This window comes from Copadichromis virginalis, linkage group LG2, assembly GCF_057382275.1.
Source record: "Copadichromis virginalis isolate Kocher_CV1m ecotype Utaka linkage group LG2, C_Virginalis_male_GT1.1, whole genome shotgun sequence".
NCBI classification, from domain to species: domain Eukaryota; kingdom Metazoa; phylum Chordata; class Actinopteri; order Cichliformes; family Cichlidae; genus Copadichromis; species Copadichromis virginalis.
Window position 1 is genome coordinate 8,380,408 of NC_140619.1, and position 16,097 is coordinate 8,396,504.

The window sequence follows — 16,097 nt, forward strand, 5'->3', positions numbered from 1 at the left end:
GGGAGCAGAGAGTTCACAGATACTGCAACCATCTCAGTTACTGTCATCTCTGCAGGAATTAGTTTTAATTGTCAAATACCATAAATGTTAGGCAAATTGTCTCAGTCCAACGAGTTACAGTGTACGAAGACGTCAGTTTTAAACCACAGTAATGGAAAATGTTAATAGTTAAAGGTTCAGTGGAGCGTTTAAGGAAGGATGTAACTGTTTCCAGCTTTAAAGCATCCAAAGCATCGGTGTCAAAATTCAAACAGCCATATTGCCTTGTTCCAAGTGAGTTTATCTTAATGTCGCGTCCTTTAATATATAATCTACAGTACCATTAACTGTATTTAGCAAAAGCATTTGAATGCAACATCAAAGTGCATTTCATAAAGTTTGACATGTTTCTCTTTGCTTCTGTATTCGTGGTTAACACTGCAGCTATTGGTCCAAGTGCCATAAACAAAGAAAAAGAAAAAGTCATTTCTAATGTAAAATGTGAAATTTCTCAACTGTTACTCATTAGCTCCCAAACAGAACCATATCCGTGTCAGATTTAGCTTATTTTTTTAACCTAATAAAGGCCAACTGGATTAGAGCTGTTTTTGAGAACTACTTCTTTAGGCGTCGCCACAGTGGGTGATTTGCCTCCATCTCACCCTATCCCTGGCATATCTTTGTGTCACAACAGCCTTGTGCACGTCCTCCTTCTCTACATCCATTAAACGTCTCTGGTCTTTCTGCCTTCCTCCTGCCTGGCAGCTCCAACTACAACATACTTGTCCTCGTGTTGCCGTGCCGGACCATCTGCTCTGCAGTCTGAAAAGCTGATCAATTTCATTTTGCAGAGTTTGTAGTAATCTTTGAGGGCATGAAAAAAAGAGGAGTAGTGGTTGAAACTATAAACAGAAATCTCCATGGAGATTTGAGAATACAAAAAAGGAAAAACCTTGGATGAGTCATTCTTGTCAAAGATGCAGTGTTTCTGTACTCTTAGATCACATTTTGGTGGTGAGTAGAAGAATAATAAGCATTATTTGGATTAAATTATACATTAATACCAATTACAGTGATATCGTGTGAGAACAAACTCAAATCTTCTGACAATGATGTTTCAAATTCAGTTTGACAGTTTAGGACTGCCGCTGATTAACACCAGCAGCAAATCATTAAGTTTTGGATTAGGTGAGTTATTTGTCCTAGAAACAAGCACAAAACAAATGTTACTCAGCTCATGTACCACAACAGAGAGTAAGGTTGTGGTCCCACCCCCCCACCCCCCACCCCATTGTATTAGTCATGGGGAAAACAATGATCTCCTGTGGTGCTTTCTTCAAATTTCCTCCAGTGCTAGCCAAGCTGAAAAATACACTCCTCATTTTTTGGGGGATGCATTTGCTCTTCATTTCTAAGGTTTCTTTTGAGAAATTATTCCTCCTGCACAGCTCGTGACAGTTGACAGTGAATGCAGAAGCATGACTGCAGTGCCTTTGATCACAGGAAAAACATTAATAAAATGTTTATGTGGTTCTGATGTTCTTTATGGCGCCTCGGAGTCACAAATGCGTTCTGTTGTTCTTCGACTCGTTCTTGTCTCTGTAGTTTTTTCTCATTTGATTATGTGTGTTCGTGTGTCTGACTCGGGTGTGACACGAGTGTACTAAATGAACTCTGTGTGTGTGTGTGCCCGGTGGGTTGTGGATGATTTGTGTCAGAGATGCAAGCCAGTGTGGTCCGTATTTACTTAAGCTCCACGAGAGGTGGAGCGTGATTGCCCTGGTTTTTCAACACGTTCACACACTTTTCCGGGCAGTTTCCTCACCAGCCCATTTTTATTATTTTTTTCTAGCAGGGTCGTTTCTTCTCTGAGCACAGAGGGAGAAAAGAGAATAATCCACATCTGGCCAAAAGCTTTTGTCCCATTAACGGGAAACGGGAAACGCTTGCTGTAATGTATGGCATTTCTGTGCCCCTCTCCCATTGAACACTCATGAAATAAAGAAAAATAATGTGACTGCATGGCTTGTGGTGAACAAAGCTCACATTAACCACTGAACAAGACTTAGGAACACAAATGTTCAGGAACATATACTGTAACTCATCTGAATGAAGTAACCCTCAGCTTATGGTGCCAGAACTCATGAGTAAACGGTGCTTGAGAAAATATTTATTTATATTCACACATTCTGATGGGTTTTAGGGTTTAGAAATTTGCCTTTAAATACTTCAGGCAGGGAATCGGGAAGGAAATACAATTGGTTTGAGGATTTTGTTCTCTTGTGACAATAAACTTTGAACAATAAGCATATAGCACCCATCAGGTTGCTCTGTCCCTCTGTCGTTCACTGTCACAATATGGGGTTTAATTAAACAGCTGTTGCCATCTTTAGAAGAAAGAAAAAGCTTAACATTTTTGGAAATACTTATTCACCATCTGGTATAACAGAGAGAAAATTAATACCGCTTTCATATATAAGTTGGATATGATTTTACCAGCACACAGCTTAGCTTAGCACAAAATGGAAAATCTTTTGAGTACTGAACTTCAAAGATGATGCTAGCTGGATATTATAACCCTCTGACAGAATAAGTCTGTACCAGGTTTTGTGCTAAGCTAAACAGCTTACGGCTATAGAGGTCGTGCTGACACGTGAAGCCAGTCATGGCGACAATTTAGGATCAAGTGACAGAAGCCTAAAGACTGGTCTGCAACCACCTGGCAACCACTGGTTATGAGGTGAATATGAGTATTCCTTGACCACTTGTCGGTGGTTGTTGGATGCTGAAGGCAAGAATTTAGCTCAATTTTCCACAGGTTGTAGACTTTTGTTTTGTTTTATTTTAATGAAGATATAGTCCAAAATATATTGAATTGCTCCATTAATAACATAAAATTAGTTTAGTTACTCAAATATTTTATTTAACCTGCAAAGAAAATGGTTTAGCACTGGTGCCCTATTTTGAGCATATTTTTAGCATGTGTCCCTTTTTTACATGGGACTGTCTTTAAACTGACCACTAACAAAAGGAGTATAGATACATTTGCTAAAAAACAATTTGAAATGCATCCTGTGTTTAAGCCCCAAATGAAAAGCGCGGGGGGGGGGGTTTCCACATTCTGGAAAAACACTCTTAACAAAGAAAAAGTGACTGATAGACTGATATTGACTGAGTGTTTTATGGCCCACCCCCACCACAAATAACAGTGAGTGACACATGTTGTTGGTGTTTATGTCAACCACACTCTTCCAGAAACATTTTTTTACTTAAATGTAATTTCCTCCCTGAACAATAATTGTGTGAGTCAGTGTAGCTTCACAGCTGTTTCTCTTAAAGAGAATCACACGTGACAGCAGTATGTGTGTTCTTGTGATCATGCAGGCTGCATCCCTGACCGTGGACCTGTGTGGTGATGACCAGGAACCAGGCTACTGTGCTGTGAGCAACGTGGCAGTGCACACTGACTGGTAAGAAAGCAGCACACACACACAAAAACACATATATGCATGTATTGCCCAGTACGCTGAACAGCTGTTTCTATGATCCGTAGAAACTGTGAATGGGAAAGCGCTGTTGACAGTTTCACTTCTGAGGACTGGAAAACTTGATGAATAATTTTTCACAACTGTAAAAATAATGGAAAGTCATACATAACCAAAAGGTTTTGTATACTTGTCTAATATTTTACAGCTGTTGCGTTGCGCTCTGCAGTGAATCAACACTTCATAATCAAGAGGTTTAATTAACCACATATTGTCCTTCTCGTCAATGGATGACGATCCGTGTTTTCCAACATTTTATGGCTTTAAAATGTTGCTGTATGTGCAGCAGCTTGCACAGATGTTCTGTATCCTTGAACTTTTCAACTTTTCTAGAGGTTACCTTAGAAGACTCATTACTCTGCCACCTCCTTAGTACAAATTCCATTTAATGTCCAAGTGTGTCCTTGAGGCTCTACTCAGGCACTCGTGTAAACCAAACTGTGTATTTCGAGGACTGAGAAGACATCTAACGCAACATCCAAGGTCTCGACTGTATTCCTCTGACATTCTCAATACACTTGTCAAAGTTTACATCTGAAAATGAGAAAACAGCTTACGTTTCAGCTGCCATTTCTCAGGATAAACTTAGCATGGTTTATTTCCTTTTGCTTAATTTAGACATTTTGTGAGTTAAAGGACCCACAAGATGATTCATAAGAACAAAGTGAACTTTGTTAGGAAGCTTCATAACAGTAAGCAGCAATTTATATTTTTGTCTTGCCTTAACTGTTTTTCTTTAAGCAGTACTTTAGAGATGAATTGCAGAGGTTCAACCTTTAGTTTCACAGTGATGCTTCCAGTTCTATTAAGTGCTAATCTCTAAAGTAGAGAGCAAAGAATGAAACTTTACTTTTGTTCAAACAAATATTTCTATATTTTTTTTCTAAATTTTTATGGCTATTCTGGTTAAAGTGTTGACCTTTAATTCTTTTTATTATAGTGAAAATTCCTTAATGCTGTAGACAAAGCATTGTGACCTTTACTCCTGTGTTACTGTCTAAGTCTTCCGTTGTATGCAAATTGCTTAAAATGCCTTTCTCTTACATATTTCTACACAAATAACTCAAAGTCAGAATGAAGTCATCTGTTGCAAATATGTGATATATGATGTAAACCGTCATTAAATTACTGGATGACCAGTGCTGCTGCACAGAGCCAGGCCCTGTGGGGCGAAAACTTGAGACTGTGCATGTTTTCCTGTGTGTTTTTCGCTGTGTGTGCGTATTTTATATGTGTGTATGCGTGAGAGACAGATTTGGCAGATGAGGAAAGGCCACAGAGATCAGCAAAGGTTTATTTTGCAAGGGTCTTGGGACCATATTGTTGTGAAACTCGCTGACCCACGTTGTTTTTCTGTGTAAGCTTGTGAAAATGTGCGTGTCTGTGTGTGTGCTTTGAATACTTGAATGCATTTTTTAGCGTTTGGGTTTCTGCTCATATGTTCCTTTCTGTCGTGATCCATTTTAAGTCTTTGTGCACTCCTGTTCATCTATCTGTGTGCGTGTTTGTAGGATCCTCGATGTGCAGCCCAACAGGCTCTCTGTGGGAGGCGTCAGGTCAATAGAACCCATCCTTCATCGGCGCGGTCAGGTCGCCACCCACGACTTTGTCGGCTGCATCATGGAGTTTGCTGTCAACGGCCGCCCGCTGGAGCCCAGTCAGGCGCTGGCATCGCATGGCATCCTTGACAGGTCCGCATCCCAACCTCTCCCCCTTTACTCCCGCTCCCAGCCTCTCTCCATCTCCTTTTTCTTCTTCCCATCTGTCCGTCTTCTCTAACCTCCTTGACTCTCGCTGTGGGACATCTGTTCACACTTTCAAACCCTCTCGGGAGTTTTTAAAAAGATGTCTTCTTTTTTTTTTGAAGTACAAATGGAAGATTTTTGATGGGGGAAACCAATTGCAGAATTCCAGAGAATTTTTTTCCTCACTGTCTTCCTCGTGAATAGCGAAGCGAGGACAGATCTTTTAATATGCTAATTCTCTGAGGTTCTTTATGGGGTTTTTTGTATTGCCGCACGGGAAGAGAAATCACAGCTCATCTGCTCCTGTTTTTGGAGTTTCCTTTTTCCGCGGACCCCCCGTCTGTGTGGCTGACTTGTCAAATTCACTGTCTGATTGTCAGTTTGTGTGTTATTGTGTCCGTAGATGTCCGAGACTGGAAGGAGCCTGCACCACCAGCTCCTGCAGACATGGGGGCACCTGTGTGGACCACTGGTCTTGGCAACAATGCCAGTGTGTGGATGGCTTCACTGGCAAATTCTGTGAGAAATGTAAGTATATGTCTTTGAAGTCTCTCTTTTTGCTGAGTTTGCACTTACTTAGGAATATTCTGCCATGATTATTTATGAATTATCCCTCCTGAGTCATCATACTGCACCATGTAGCTTAATATAGACCACATCGGTGGGTTCTGAGCTTCATTTCAAAGCATTTGTGTACTTTATAGGAGATAAATTCGACTTGCATCAGAGACCTAAAAAAATGCAGAAAACCCTTTGAGACACATGAGAACTGACAGAAACTTATAGCTACTGTGTAAGGTGCAACATTGTGTTTTGCGGTGTTACCGATAATTATTACCAGATTTTTTTCAAAGACTTTGATATTGTTACTGGAAACAAACAAGATCATTACTGCGAGCTTTTCCCTGTTTGCCATCAGGTTTGATTTTGTGGGAAATCTGCTGGTTTGCTTACTGGCACGAAAAAAAGGATGAGAGACATTTTCTTCTAGCACACATGGAGCAGAGCAGGCTTTCTTAGTGCCATATGTATTGTTTGCTGGAAAGAGAAAAGAAAAAAAATAAACAACAACAAGAAATGCCGTGAATAAAATATGTCATGTAGACTCTAGGGCCCTGGTTAATTTAATTTAAAGAACAGATTGTGTAAAGATTTACATTTTTGAACCCTGTGAATGTGGGACAGAAACATTCATCCTCAGATAATAAGTGGCACGACAGACTTGTGCTACAGTCCTATTAGAGAAAACAGTGGTTGGAGTTTGCGGCACAACCAAAATTATTGTGATTTGGTGCATTGAACATGCAATTTTGCAACTTTGTGGAAATTTTTTGAAGATAATATGCCAATTAACTGTGATAAATTAGCAAGAAAAATCCCATCTACTTTCACAATAACTGCTTACATTCAGGGTCAAAATCTTACAAATAGCGATAGTTACTGCAGAACGGTGACTTTGCTACAAAATGACATAGGTGCTCAGCAACATTGCTCTTATTTGGGAATAGAACCAGAATACAACCAGCCGAGTTGAGTCCCCTGTTGCAAAGAGACCCATCGCAGAGAAGTTGCACCCATTAGCACAGACTGACTGAGACTGATTGCAACATGTTGGGAATCTGTCTGGATCAGTAAATTAGACGGCAGTTGTCTCAGATGGAATGTAGTTCAAGTCAGACTACAGTTGTCTAGACACAGGTTGCCTCCCACACCTGTCCAGCCGTGCTCGTGCAGAGGTTGAATGTGTTGCAGGCTCAATCTCTCGGCAGGAACTGGTCACTGCAACTACTTGCAGTCAGTCTCTGACAGTAAGAAAACTCACCAACACCAATTTTTCTGAGTCTCAGTGACTGTTGATAAATCTTATAATTTGTTAAAATTCTGTTTCATTTTCATCTGTGCTCTTATTTCTAAGCACATTTTAAATAGAAAACTTAAAAGTGACTTTTGAGCTTTTTTACCTTTTTCCAAAATATACAAATATCCTCATAAATACACTGCTTTCATGAAATAATCACATCAGTATTTTATTAACATTCATATGGCTATTTATCCTGGATAACATGCTAATCTTTTAATTGTGTATTAGCAAGAGGGCTCATATTCATTATAGTAATAATGAAATATGCCAAAAGGCTTGTTGCTTCTTGAAATGAAATGATGCAATTAGCAATGCCTCAGGTTTATAGTTAACATGCACACAAAATTCACGTGCCATCCCACTAAGTAATAATGAGATGGCTTGCAGTTTTCATTTCAGTTATTTTCCTACTTAATCTCTATTAGAAATCATTATCTTGCTCAGCGATACACGGGCTGTTCTGAAAACTGACTCGATGATGTTATGGGAAGATATCAGTAATCGCTGGTAAGAATGGAAGGACCGATTCGTGGTTATGGCAGTCGGATTAGGAAAATCATTTGCACCTGACCGTCCGCCAGGAGCAGAGTGGAAATGGAAGTTTAAAAGCCGCCTGCGAAACTCGTGTGAAGTCACAAGATATTTTCTGTCTTTCTCACACAGACATGACAGCCGACACCGCTCTGTCTCTGGATGGTACTGGCCGCCTGGACTACACCCTGAAGCAGGGCCCAAAACGTGACATCTTGCTGAGACGGTCTCTGCAGGGAACGACCTCTGACCCCATGGGTCCCAGCAACTTGAAGGTCAAGTTCAGGACACGCAGCAAGACCGGCACTCTGCTGCATGTGCAAGAGAGCAGTAACTACACTACTGTTAAGGTGAGGAAGGTTGCCTTGTGTGTGAGTTTAATGAGTTGGCAATGAAGAGTAAATTTCACAATAAAAGCTTTCCAAATCATGCTTGTGAACAGTAAATAAGTAGCTATGCTTAGAAAGGGAGGCTATTCACTAAAATTTAAAGCCCTGGATCAACTCAGGTCTAGTAAAATGAAGCTTCTGTCTTTGATGTTTCATAGATTATCTATGAAGTTACTATGTAGATGATATTTTAAGCATCTACATACCAGCTTCTTTTGGTATGTCAGAGCTGTAGACCAGGCAGTATCTTGCATCACTAACAGTATTTACGCCACAGCTCCTGATACACTGTTAAGACACCTTGAACATTTGTATCCTAACCATGTCTAGGTAATATATATTTCTGTGTGTGCTACGTTCCACTTTCATTCTAGGAAATCTACCCCGTCTTTCTCACCCACTTTCTTTTACTCCAGTCTGTCTTTTCTCTCTTCTCGTCCTGTTCAGTACACCCTCCTCCCTTTGCCTGACCGTGGGCAGCTGCCCAAGGAGGCCTGAGCGTTCATTCATCCTCTTCAGTTTCCATGTAGACACCCTGCAGTCTCAGCAGCATCAACCCGTTCCCACTTCAGCATCGGGCTTTGTCTCTTATGATTTTGTTTTCCGCCACTGAACAGCTTCTGGTGCTCATCAAATCACCACTGCGGCTTCCTAAATAGTCCAGAAAAGTATTATAAGTGCTTTGAAACCTAAAAACAAAAGAGCAGTAGGGGAATACATACTGTGGGTGTACATATGTTGAGAGAGAACTATATAAACTGAGAAATGAAAAACAAGATGTTTAATAGATAAACTCCTTGATTGGTTTTCCAGCTTGAGAGCTCTTAGTATTCTTTGGCTGGGGAGACTTCCACTTTTCCCTTTTTACATCAATTCTTCCGGAAGCGACTTATCACTGCTGATTTTGGGGGAGGTGGGTAGGATTACTTTTCCATCGAAGTCGGGAGAACACATGCGATTACCATACACAGTGTAAGCCACAAATTTGCTGTGCGTGCCAAAGCGAGCTTGATTAATTTCTTTTTAAAGCACAATCGTCGTCCCTCTTCAGTAAAGAGCCTTCTCTTGTGGCCGTTGGAATATATGCGCTTTCCCTAAATTTGTCGTGCTTGAGCTTCTGATCATCTTCTGGCTGAGTGACTGTAGCTACACACACAAGTTGTGAGAACATGATTGACTGCAGTGTGTCCCAGTGGGAGAAAGATTTATAGTATGAGCATCCAGCTGCATTTTTGTTTTCGATCTCCGACCATAGTCTGAAAGCACTGCTGTGGTAGTTTTGTGGGGACTGAGACAAGACTTCCTCTCATCGGTCATGATTGATACTGACACGATAACTTATTGCATTAATCTAAAAAACTGCAGTTTTAACCACTGTTTATCTCGACTTTCTTCAAAGACTATTTTTATTTTATGCTTGACATCAGAAATAATGGCAGTTTGCAGATTCACATGATTGTTAATGTCTTTTATATACTGTTTATATGCATGTTTTTACCAAAGCCAGCTAGATCCGGTTTACTCTGATCACTCTGAGCTGTGAGCGAATAACTAAAATCTAAAATTTGCTTCTCTTAGCTGAGGAACGGCAACATCCACTACATCTCAGACGCTGGCGTTGCGGGGAAGGTGGAGCGCACCGTGGTAGACGCAGTGGTTTCAGACGGCCAGTGGCACACGCTACAGCTGGTCAAGAACGGCTCAGCCACTGTGCTCCAGGTGGACAACGGCCAACCCAGGGTCATCCAACATCCCACACAGGATTTTGGAGGTCTCAGCGTTTTAACCTTTTCGCTTGGTGGGATTGGGCCGGGGCCAGCTCAGCAGAAAACTGGAGCAGGTAAGCCTGGACAGTGTAGCTGTTACCTGTCATTTATTGGGGGGAAGAGTAAAAATGATGGACATGTGGACATATGGGCATTTGGGGTGTACATTTTCCTGCATATAATCTTTACCAGCTTTCAGTTTGGATTTGGGAGACAGACACTCTCTAAGATTAAGATTAATCTTAAAACATTTTCCTTTTGGTAAAGCTTATAGTTAAGGCTGGAACAGGCCTTCCTTAGTTCCTTAGTTATGCTGCAATAGACTTAGGATGCTGGGGGCTTCCCATGATGCACTGAGTATTTCTTCTTCACTTACTTACACCACTTTGCATTTAATCATTAGTTATTATTCATCTCTGTCCCTTTTCCACAGTATGCTTTTTGTCCTGTCTCCCTCCCCTCACCCACAACCAAGTCTCAGCAGATGGCCACCCACCCCTGAGCTTGCTTTTGTCTGAGGTTTTTTCCTCATAAAAGGGAGTTTTTCCTTCCCACTGTCGCCAAGGGGCTTTCTCTCTATTCTTGTAGGGTCTTTACCTTACAATATAAACTGCCTCAAAACAACTGTTGCTGTGATTTTCCACTATTTAATTCCAGAATTTAGTTGGAATTGGCAGGAAAACTGAAACTTTTGGAAAAAAGCTCCATGCAAAATAAAACCTTTTCTTCACAATGACATACCCTGTCTGCGACCAGACACCTAAAATAACTTCAGAATTCCAGGGTTTGAAAAGGACCAAGATGATTGCCAGAAGTTGATCGAGAGAAAGCATGTTGTTCCTTGTAACAGAAGGTTTTGGTTAACAGTAGTCACTCACACATAGTATTTTTTGCTCTCTACATGTTGGAACAATCAATATAGCTTAACTAGCCAAAGTTAGTGGACTAAGAAGTAGAGAGGCTATATGTAACATATATATTATCTATATAGAATAAATAGTTAAAGGTTAAAAATGGAAGACATACAATAAGTTTTCTTCCATATAAGTTTTATTTATCAATATACAGGGTTTGCTGCCTATAATCACTAGTTAAACAACACATACTGCTGCCACTGTCAGAAAACTACACTACACACTGTTGCTATGACTTGACGCTGCAGAACTGGTGGCAGAGTGGGACGGTGAAACACACCATCCGTTTGCCAGATTTTCTTGTAACTGGCTGCTAAGAGCTCACTTTAATGTACTGTGACTGTAGTGTTGCAGAGTTGAACCCCCAAATTACAGGACAAATTTGAATGGGAAAAGTTAGAGAGGGGAGTTTGCCCTTCCTTAATTCCACTACAGATCCTGACACAAGACTGTTGGTGTGTCTAAAGAAATCGCATTTAGTCAGAACAGCTCCTGTGCCTCCTCTTCCTCCTCCTCCTCCTTCTCATTAAAAAGGCTTTTTTTTAAAAAACTCATCACATTTAGTCAAGAAAATCAAATTTTAGATACATGACGGTCCAAGTGGAATACAATTAACAATAGTTTCACACACATGTTAATGATTTTGAAAAACTCATTCACTCTTTACCCAGCGTAAGTTACACATCTAGCAGTGTTTTTACATGTTATGGAAAGCTTTTCTGCAGACTAAAGGCGTGTGCATGGACATATAGCACAAGTATGCGACAGCACACGTGAGCTCATGAATCTTTATGAATTCAGTACTCATTTTTTTTTCTCCTGCATATGAATTAATAGTCTGCTCTTTCAATTGCTGACCATATTTGGTGGCGATCCAACAAGACTCTGAGTAACTGGCCTGAAATCTATTTCTATTTGACACTGCGAAGATTTAAAGTTATGAATTTACGGTAGTTAAATAAATGTTTCTTTATCAGAGTATCATTTATGGACAAAATAACTAATTATAATTTAATCTGACTTCGCCTTGGAGCGTCTGTCTGTGAAGCCTCATCGACTCTTTTCTTAGTTTAGATTTAAATCACAGATCAGATGTCCTCGAGCATGAGTTAAGAACAGTTTGGAAAAGGTGAAAGAGAGGGTTTCCAGGAGGAGGTAATGCAGCACAGTAAATTTCAGGGTTTCAGGGGAGGGAAAAACTAACCTAATACTATGGACTAATATGGTAAAAATGAGCAATTTGGATGATTTGTCAACCTCTTTTACACAAAGACTGGGGCATACTTCAAAACAAACATATCCTCAGCACGCAGATCTGTGGCAGACTGTTTGTGAACCCACCCCCTAACTCAGTGTGTATCTGAGCATTTGTGTAGCGCTGTGTACTCGCTTTCTGAGGGCTAATGAAAAGACACAAATGGATTTAATCTGCACTGGGATAAATTCAATAAAAATGTAATTGCACCGGTGAGGTAGCACTGTTAGGCAACACACAAAGCAAGAGATTAAATTAGACACAGAGACGTTCATCCAACCCAGATGGATGTCTTGAAGCTATAATGCCTCTGACGATGGATTCTCTGTTAGAAAATATTTCATATTTCTTCTCTTAAATTGACCAGTGATTTATTCTGCCAGTTTTTAGAATATGATTTTTCTATTTTTTCATTGGAGGAGGTGCTTTCCATGATGAAAATCTTTTTATCCTAAGCTTGAACCAATTACCCATCTAAACAAAATTCCTTCAGCTCTTATTATAGTTGCCAGTTCCTGGTATTTATGAGGAAGCAATCCAGCTTCAGCAGACGTTTTGAAAAAAAACATTCGGTCTGGTGGCAGTCAGAAGCAATTCCCCTTCAGGCCACTGTAATGTCCCTGTTAGCTGCTGTTGGCTGTTTCTTGTTATCTGAGCCCTTTCTTTTCTTCTTTTTGTCCACAGGTTTTGACGGCTGCTTGGCCTACGTGAAGTACAACAGAGAGAACCTGCCATTTATGGGAGAGCACAGCCTCGTCACTTTAACCAAGACCAGTTCATCCGTCAAAATAGGCTGCAGAGGTCCCGACCTGTGTGAGAGCAATCCATGCTGGGATGGCCTCATGTGCGTCAACCAGTGGTACACATACCAGTGTGTCCCGCCTGGCGACTGTGCCTCTAATCCCTGCCAGAACCAAGGCAGCTGCGTGCCGGACCCCCACTCTGGTTTCACTTGTGTATGCTCCGAGCTCTACACAGGCAAGACTTGTGAGACCCTGGTGGCCTGTCTGGGAGTCGAGTGCCCTCAGGGTACCGTGTGCAACACGGCGAATAATGGTGGATTTGTCTGCAGCCCCAGTCCCACATCAGAGACAATGGTCCTTCCCATCTGGGCGGTGCCAGCTATTGTTGGCAGCTGTGCCACTGTCCTTGCCTTGGTGGTGCTCAGCCTGATCCTGTGCAACCATTGCAAGGACCGCAACAAGACCAAAGTGCCAAAGGAACCCAAGGAAAAGAAACCCAAGGAGAAGAAGAAGAAGAAAAAGAAGAAGGGTAGCGAGAATGTAGCATTCGACGACCCAGATAACATCCCACCATATGGAGATGACATGACTGTACGGAAGCAACCGGAAGGGAACCCCAAACCAGACATCATTGAGAGGGAAAACCCTTACCTGATCTATGATGAAACAGACATTCCTCACAACAACGAGACGGTCCCCAGTGCTCCCTGTGCCCCCTGCAATGCCCCAGAGGCAGATATTGAACATTATGATATAGACAATGCCAGCAGTATTGCTCCTTCGGATGCTGACATCATCCAACACTACAAGCAGTTTCGCAGTCACACGCCCAAGTTTTCCATCCAGAGACACAGCCCGCTGGGCTTCGCCAGGCAATCTCCCTTACCTCTCGGAGCAACAAGCTACACCTACCAGCCCCAGTACACCCAAGCACTGAGATCCACCCCCCTCAGCCATTCCCACTCAGCCTGTCCTACTCCAAACCCTCTCTCCAGACACTCTCCAGCCCCGTTCACAAAGCCCTCCTCCTTCTACCGAAACACTCCCACCAGAGAACTCAACCTGGCTCGTCGTGAGGGCAGCCCGCTGGATCTGCACAATGATATGTGCCAACCGCCACCCATGTTCAACTACGCCACCCGGTTGGGGAGGCGCAGCAAGAGTCCACAAACCATGGCCGGCCACGGCCACACCTCGAGGCCCGGCAGTCGGCTGAAGCAGCCGATCGAGCAGATCCCGTTGGAGACGGGGCCTCCTGTGGGGCTGTCCATCGAGGAAGTGGAGCGGCTTAACACTCCACGTCCACGCAACCCCAGCATCTGTAGCGCTGACCACGGGCGCTCCAGTTCAGAGGAGGACTGCCGCAGGCCGCTGTCAAGGGTTCGTAACCCCGCTGATGGCATTCCTGCCCCAGAGTCCTCTTCAGAAAGTGACTCACATGACTCCTTCACCTGCTCAGAGATGGAGTATGACCGGGAGAAGCCTGTGTCCTACAGCTCCCGGGTCCCCAAGCTCTCGCAAGTCAACGAGTCAGACGCTGACGACGAGGACTACGGCGGGAGGCTTAAACAGAGGCGTTACTCGAGTCGGAGGGCAGAAGGAGGGCCTGGCGTTGCCCAGATGCCCTCTACTGACCAGCACTACACCCTACCCCACAAACTGGGTCAGCAAGCCGGTGGCTTCAACTGGGACAATCTGTTGAACTGGGGCCCTGGCTTTGGGCATTATGTAGATGTGTTCAAGGACTTAGCCTTGCTTCCCGAGAATGCGGCAGCAAAAGACATTGAAATGAACAGTGGAGATGGCTCAGTGACCATTCTTAATGAAGGAGAAGCTGAGCAATATGTATGAGACTATTTATTACAATGTTGTACAATATGGTGTCGTTCTCCAATTTAAAAAAAAAAAAGAAGAAGAAGACTGTACATTTCCAGAGAACATTGGACTTCATGTTTTTTGCATAACTCAAAATAATAAGACGACTTTTAATGCAGTAAGGCAGAAAAATGGCACCTGTAAAAGAACAGATTTCATCATGAGCCACCTTGGAATGGTTTACCAGTCTTTTCTAGGTTCAGACTGTACATTCGTGCATTCATCTCTCTGAGGCCTCATTACAACATATCCACTGACACTGAAGAAAGAAGTCCATGTCTGAATTCAATTTGGTGACTGCAAAACTCCATTCACATTATCTTGATTAAACACTTCTGTTCTTTATTACCAATACTGCTTCTCCTTTCCTGAACCTTCTGTCACATTCGCAGCGGAGAGATAAGAGCGTAGATAATTTAAAAACTCACAGGAAGAGAATTCCATAGAGCAAGAGAAATCTCCCAGTTTCTGTCTTTTTAGGATCATTTTTCTAATTTACTTAAAAGGAAGCATGTGTGTTTGATCTAACTGCACCTGTAGGTGACGGGACACAGCCCTCAGTGTAAAAGTATGAACATTGCTTTGCTCGCACGGTATTGCAGACCCCACCGATGTTATGATCCCTCTGTCTGTCCGTCTGCCTGCCCTGGTGTGTTTTCTTAGAGAGGACTGGCTAAACGCTCCAAAAGTGAGATTTAATCAAGCCCCCTGCCTTACAGACATTTGAGGATTTCAGTACGGGACAGAACTATTCTGGTTTTTGGGCCCAAGTTCAGGAAGAGAGGAGATTTTTCAGGAGGGATGATGGTGAGGGTGTCGTTAGTCACAAAACCACATTGTCAGACAAGCCAAGTGTTTTCAGGCAACGATGATGATGATGATGATGTATGAATCCTGTAAACATGACCCCAACTAAAACACTATGAACTTGTGTACATTTTTTTTTAAATTCATGAGCAATCATGGAGTCATTTGTCTTGATGTTGGCGTCCCTGTTCATTATTTTGACATGTATGGTTTCTACATTTTTGTACTGTTTATTAACTTAAATTACTTAAGCTGTGTTTTTATGAATATTTTCATATGCTGAAATGTATGTTCTTACTTTCGGGGAAAGTAAGATTGAAGACTTATTTTTTACATTTGTTACAAATGTAACATCAGTATTTTCCACTTTTGATAAAACTATAACATGCTGTATGCTTTGTACCTGTAAAAAGCCAATAACAGAATAAAAAAAGTATTTATTTAAATGTGCTTTGTTTCTCTTTTTCCCCTCCTTTCATTTAGATGCATGTATGCGTTGGCAGTTTTTAAAAATAGCCACCTTCATGCTCAGATTACACCCCTTCCCAAATCATTCGGGTGGTAAGTTATGTATTTTTGCCTCAGTCTGTGCAGTTTTTCATTTGTGCAGAGTCTCAACTAAACATTTGAAAAGGCAATTCAGGACCTGAACGAAACTGAGCCACCTCACTCGCAGCCAAACAAAAC

General features: G+C 41.9%; 1 protein-coding gene across 1 annotated transcript in view; it reads left to right on the top strand.

The window, feature by feature from the left end:
- The window catches only part of fat4 (FAT atypical cadherin 4), a 101,858-nt gene extending 85,998 nt beyond the window's left edge, over nt 1–15,860 (top strand). The window contains exons 12-17 of the mRNA XM_085469840.1: nt 3,364–3,449; nt 5,036–5,215; nt 5,673–5,797; nt 7,794–8,011; nt 9,629–9,890; nt 12,670–15,860. Coding sequence (XP_085325966.1) covers nt 3,364–3,449; nt 5,036–5,215; nt 5,673–5,797; nt 7,794–8,011; nt 9,629–9,890; nt 12,670–14,579 — 2,781 coding nt within the window. The 3' untranslated portion in view covers nt 14,580–15,860. The remainder of the gene's footprint in view (nt 1–3,363; nt 3,450–5,035; nt 5,216–5,672; nt 5,798–7,793; nt 8,012–9,628; nt 9,891–12,669) is intronic.
- Nucleotides 15,861–16,097: the final 237 nt, after the last annotated feature.